Genomic DNA, 5,557 nt, shown 5'->3' on the forward strand with positions numbered 1-5,557 from the left:
CCACAGGGGGGAACTTTTTGCATCACCCTCGTCTCCTTCTGGTAATGTTTCTCCCACAACAAACGAACTGTAGCTACGATAAACCTTGCTACTTCATCCAACCTTTTGCTTTTCTTCAATGTCCTTGATACGTGTCTAACTTATCTACAATTTTTTAAGTATTCATGCTATATTAGCATCAACTATATATGGTTTTGGTGCATATTTTTTTTTATTTTTTCTGGACTAACTTATTAATCTCGTGCCCAGTACCAGTTGCTGCTTTCTGCATGTTTTTGGTTTTACATAAAATCATTATCTAGGAAGGTCAAAATCCCCCGGTGATTTAATATGATTTTTGGGCATAGAACACAAGACGATGCCCGAGGGCCTGATACGGCCAGGTGGCGTGACCACCCCCTGGCCGCATCGTGGGCCAGTGTGGGGGGTTGCGGATCTTGGTTGGAGCCCTTCTTTTACAGTGTTCGACCAGAAAATAATGCCGACGGCACAAACCCTGACCCCATGGTCGGTGGCATCGACATGAAGACGTGGTTGTCGCTCACGCGTTCAGATAGCGACCAGTTTTAAGTACTAGTTTTAATGACACTAGTTATAGTAGTAGAGTATGTTTCGTTTGATGGCAATGTGAACTATTATGGCCATGTGGCGAATTTCGGTTAAGTTTAGTTTGTTTCGATCAAATTTGTGTTGAACATGACCGAATTTGATTTTTACTCCGCTAAATTTACGAGATCGGCTCGAAACGGTCAAAATTTAGAGAAGTACAATTACTCCACTATACTTTACTCAACCGAATACTTCTCTATTTTTTAGAGGATCGGCTAGAAATGCTCTAAAATAGTTGACATAAGACACACCCCTTACAAGGATGGCAACTGAATTGTGTCATCGTTGACAACGCCAAGTACGGGGGAGCACCAGACGACAATCCGCCGAATTAGAAACTATCAACCCATAGGACCAAACCCAGACACAATCTCATATGACAGCCATGTCGGCCTCGACATCGACACCGGGACGGTGACGGAGCTGTAAGAGTTCCACTCTGTATCACTGTATGGCAATTGTCTCCACCTTTAAGACTTCGGCGCCGAGGACACATGAACATAGTCAGCCGGTTGTGTTAGTGCTTTCCTTGGGGCGTGGCTTCTTGGCCAAATCTTCTTTGTGCCACATATCTCTTTCTAACTTCATGAATATACACGCGGGTGTCATGTCTGGTCTCGAAAAAAAATTCCAAATGTAGAAAATCACAAACGGCTACACTTAAATTACTGAACTGTCTTAATTATCATGCATGCTACATATGAATAGTATATCTCACATAACATACTATACACACATATATAGCTTCCGATCAAGCAAATGAAGACGATTCTGGATATCTAACACTATACGGACATCAGAGAATTTTCACTCCATAATCCAAGACGGACCTTCACTCATGCTCCTGTAGTTTTCAGGAGCGGTTCAGGTACTCAATGGCAACCGCGGTGTGAAACGCAGCTCCAATAGGAAGAACACCCTCATCGAGGACGAAATGCGGGGAGTGCACCGGATGCACCCTGTCCATGGCGGTCTCGTTACCTACGCCGATGAAGAAGAATGCACCCGCCGCTCTCTGCGCGTAGAAAGCGAAGTCCTCGCCACCCATGCTCCGGGGAGCCACCTTCACATTAGCTTCCCCGAGCATGGCCTCGGCCACTTCCTTGGAATGGGCATACATCCCTTCATCGTTGACGGTGGCTGGGTAATGCTTTAGCTTCTCCTCCATGAAGTCGACAGTGGCTGCGCAGCGGTGCACGGTTGCCTGGGCTTCTACGGTCTTCCAGAGAGGCATCAGGTTGTCAGTACCTCATGTCAAATGGTGGAGGAAAAGCATTGACTGGAAACTTGAGATAGGAGAGAATGCATGGGGTGTTATAATTTGTCCTACCTCTTTCACCCTTTTCATTAGATATGACAGGCCTTCATCAGTCATGCTCCGAAAGGTGCCGCCGAACGACGCAGATTCGGGAATTACATTGTAGGCATCACCTCCTCTCAGTTGTGTAACAGACACCACCTGAAAGAAGTAGTAAATCATCGACCAAGTTATCACTCACTTCCCAGGGGTTTCATATGCAGATTAATGGTGGCCTGGCCACCTTTGGATATATGTGCTAGACATATTAATCACGTACAGCTGACTCGAGTGGATTGGTTTCACGGGCGACAAGTTGCTGAAGGCTGAGAATGGCGGAGGAAGCAGCAATGACAGGGTCAACGGCATCGTGAGGGTTACCGGCGTGCCCGCCTTTTCCGGTGATCGTTGCGGTGAACCGAGCTGCAGCTGCAAGAAATGGACCTGGCCGCGATGCAACGACGCCTACAGGAAGATGTGGGAAGACATGCAGGCCAAAAATGGCAGAGACATCGTTGAGGACACCCTCCTCTAAAATGTAGTAAGCACCGGCGTAGCCCTCTTCAGCAGGCTGGAACACAAGCTTGACAGTACCCTGAAGGTCAAGCAACAATGACACAAATTGAACTGTTTTCTCATTCTCAGTCGTATAAATTTGAATTCACATTACGATACATCATGTTAATGAGAGTACTACTTATATGCTGAACTGACTGAGTTATAATGTTGAACCCTGGTGCCCACAGGCACTGAAATGGAACTATATACCAAAATTGTCTGGACTGACAAAAGAGCATTGCTTGTTATTTCCAACACAAAATATCATGTTACATGTAACGTAATAATCCTCTCAATTTCACCATGTTAAAATTAAGAGTATGATCAGCACAGTAAGTTTACCTTTAAATCTTCCTTCCGAGATTGAAGTAGCTTGGCAGCTCCTAGAAGCATTGTCACATGGGCATCATGTCCACAAGCATGCATCTTGCCATTTTCGAGGCTCTTGTACTCCCAATCTACCAATTCCTGCCCAAGGACCACCGTACGTGCCATTGTCAATCAAATGCCATCACTATTTACTAACAAATCAATACACCACTGTACAGCAAAGAATATTCTCGTATACAATCTAGGTTCTTGTTGATTGAATTCTGTTTTGTGCAAGCTGCACATAGAACATGTCGTATTTGGTTGGACCAATGCTTGATGTCGATTGTCTTGCAGCTTACAACGTACAATCCAAAACAAAATTTCATATCAAATAGGTTAATTTTCCAGAATACGGGCCAAATACTACCTATAATGGAAAAATATTTTCCATTTCGTCTCATTGTAGGCGCTGGTCTATCCGCTTTGTGTCCCTAAAGCGGCATTCTGTATTTCCTATGTAGTTAGGTTTCATGATATGATGCAGCACAACAAACAAACAATAACTAATCGGTGACAGCAAGACTTTTGTTGGCTGCTGCGATGGTCACTTGATTGCAGCACACATGACAGCAAGAGCTTTGATTACTCTATACAAGATAGGTCCTTGTTGATTTGAATTCTGTTTTTTGCAAGCTGCACATAGAACATGCCGAATTTTGTCTGGACCAATGATTGATGTTGTACAGCTACATCCGTACAATCCAAAAAAATCATCTCAAGTAGATGGTTAATATTTTCATAACCTAATAATTTCTGTTTTGCCTCATGTAGCTGCTGATCTATCCACTTTGTGTCACTAAAGCCACATTCTGTGTTTCCTATGTGGTTAAGTTTCATAATGCAGCACAACAAACAAACAATAATTAATCGGTGATGGCAATAGTTTTGGTTGGCTGCTGCGGCGATCTTTATGATGGTCACTTGATTGCAGCACATTTGGATACTTCTTAGATAAAACGACGGAATTAAACCCACATCGGTGCGAATTCGGAGAAAGAGATGTAGACGCATAACAGAAAATTGGGTTCCTGAATCCTGAGCGAGTCACCTGTCGGTATCACAAGGTAACCTATCGGTATCACAAGGACAAAAGAAATTGCAGCACCAGCTAATGGTACTGCTACACTGTTTGGAGGATATGTCATTTGGTTTACATAATTGTGTATTAGCTAAATCACATTTCATAACAACCATGCATTAGCATTGACACTTATATTTCTGAAAAAAAATTAACATTCACATCCTGTCCTAATTACTCTAATTCGTTCTCTGCACATCTCTTTTCCAAGAAAAAGAAGAAGCAGTCTGAATTATGTTGGGATCAAACAGGTTCATATCTCACGAACGAATGAAGCAATCCTGAGTTCCTAACAATGGTTAGTGACGACTGACGACTGACGATATAGAAATGCAGGGTATGAGTATGACTACGGACCTGGAGGGGGAGCGCGTCCATATCGGCCCGGAGCGCGACGACTGGCCCGGAGCCGCCGCCTCCAGCGATGGTCGCCACGACGCCGGTCTGGGCGACGGGCCAGACATATGGGATGCCGAGCGCGTCGAGCTCGGCACGCACGAGCTCGCTTGTGCGATGCTCTTGGAAGGCCAGCTCCGGGTGCTGGTGGATGCGCCGACGCAGGCCGCGCAGCCATGACTCGAACGGGGGCGCACGCGCCGCGCCCAGCAGATCGGCTCCCAGCCGAGTTGTCGCCGATGATGAGGGGATCACGAGATGTGAGAGGAAGAGGAGAAACAAGGCGAGGAGCTGAGTCGTAAACCGAGCCATGCGGGCGTGACCGAAAACTGCTCGATCCTCTGCTCACGGCCCAGCACACAAGACTGCGTACGTGATATATAGTTCGCGCGTGGCCTCCGTTGATATTTTCCACCGGAAGTATAGGCGCGATTTGACTCGCCGGTTTTTTATTGCTGTGAAATATTCTTTTATTTGTGTTAGTTCATTTTTTTATGAAGAAGATCCAAACCTATTTTAAAAGTCCACCAAAAGTTTAAAGCATCTAAAACATAAGAGAAATTACATCAAGGTCTCTAGACCACCAAATGACCACTACCGCCGTCAAAACAAGCTGCCAAAGCGCCGTTGTCCCCGCTCCCCACCAGAGCCGGGCTGACCTTGTCGAGGACAAACGGAAAATCTTCGTGCACGTGACCCTAAAGACCACCATCCTAGAGCTATATTCGTCGTCTTTTATCCCTTGAATAAATCTAAAGCAACTGGCATCAAATCTTGTTGTCGCGCACGCACGACGGCGAGAAACCCTAACCTCGCCGCCCCAAGAAGACAAGACGACGGGAACCTATGCCGGAGCTCCGTCGATTACATTCATATATGGACGAACTCGAGTAGGATCAGAGCCCGAAAGACAAAATCGAAGAAAACTCGTACACATTCGTCTGAGCATTGCATATGCGAGGACTAAAAAACGTAATGTAAAGTACCACCCAGAGGAAGGCACCTGGAGTCACCCCCCCCCCCCTACCTGCTGGAGAGGGGAATCTATGGCTCGTCGGCGAATCCTAAAGTGAAAAGTTTAACTTAGCTGCCGAGGGGAAGGGGAGAAAAAGCCTACGTGCTAAGTTTTTTTGTTTGTTCTTATTCCACTCTGCTTCCTTTTTTGCAGCTTTGCTAACTCTCGAACGACTGGAATGAGAAACTGTGTCAGTCGATTCCTTGTGAGAGGGCAGCGAAGCCCGAGCCCG

General features: G+C 45.7%; 1 protein-coding gene across 1 annotated transcript; it reads right to left on the bottom strand.

Annotated features, from left to right (window-relative positions):
• Nucleotides 1-1,246: 1,246 nt before the first annotated feature.
• LOC123187281 (IAA-amino acid hydrolase ILR1-like 8) lies at nt 1,247-4,675 on the bottom strand. Its single transcript, XM_044599094.1, has 5 exons — nt 4,272-4,675; nt 2,807-2,932; nt 2,187-2,501; nt 1,940-2,068; nt 1,247-1,828 (listed from the first exon to the last, which is right to left on the bottom strand). The coding sequence occupies exons 1-5, from the start codon at nt 4,620-4,622 to the stop codon at nt 1,463-1,465; spliced, it is 1,287 nt and encodes a 428-aa protein (XP_044455029.1). The 5' UTR covers nt 4,623-4,675; the 3' UTR covers nt 1,247-1,462.
• Nucleotides 4,676-5,557: the final 882 nt, after the last annotated feature.

This window comes from Triticum aestivum, chromosome 2A (genome assembly GCF_018294505.1).
Source record: "Triticum aestivum cultivar Chinese Spring chromosome 2A, IWGSC CS RefSeq v2.1, whole genome shotgun sequence".
Classification (NCBI taxonomy): Eukaryota; Viridiplantae; Streptophyta; class Magnoliopsida; order Poales; family Poaceae; genus Triticum; species Triticum aestivum.

Bases quoted from the DNA above. Each gene is read 5' to 3' on its own strand.
- LOC123187281 (XM_044599094.1), bottom strand. From the start codon at position 4,622: ATGGCTCGGTTTACGACTCAGCTCCTCGCCTTGTTTCTCCTCTTCCTC. The intron at 2,069-2,186 runs GTACGTGATTAA...TACTTCTTTCAG, and splicing joins CCAATCCACTCGAGTCAGCT to GTGGTGTCTGTTACACAACT. The intron at 1,829-1,939 runs GTAGGACAAATT...CCTCTCTGGAAG, and splicing joins TAATGAAAAGGGTGAAAGAG to ACCGTAGAAGCCCAGGCAAC.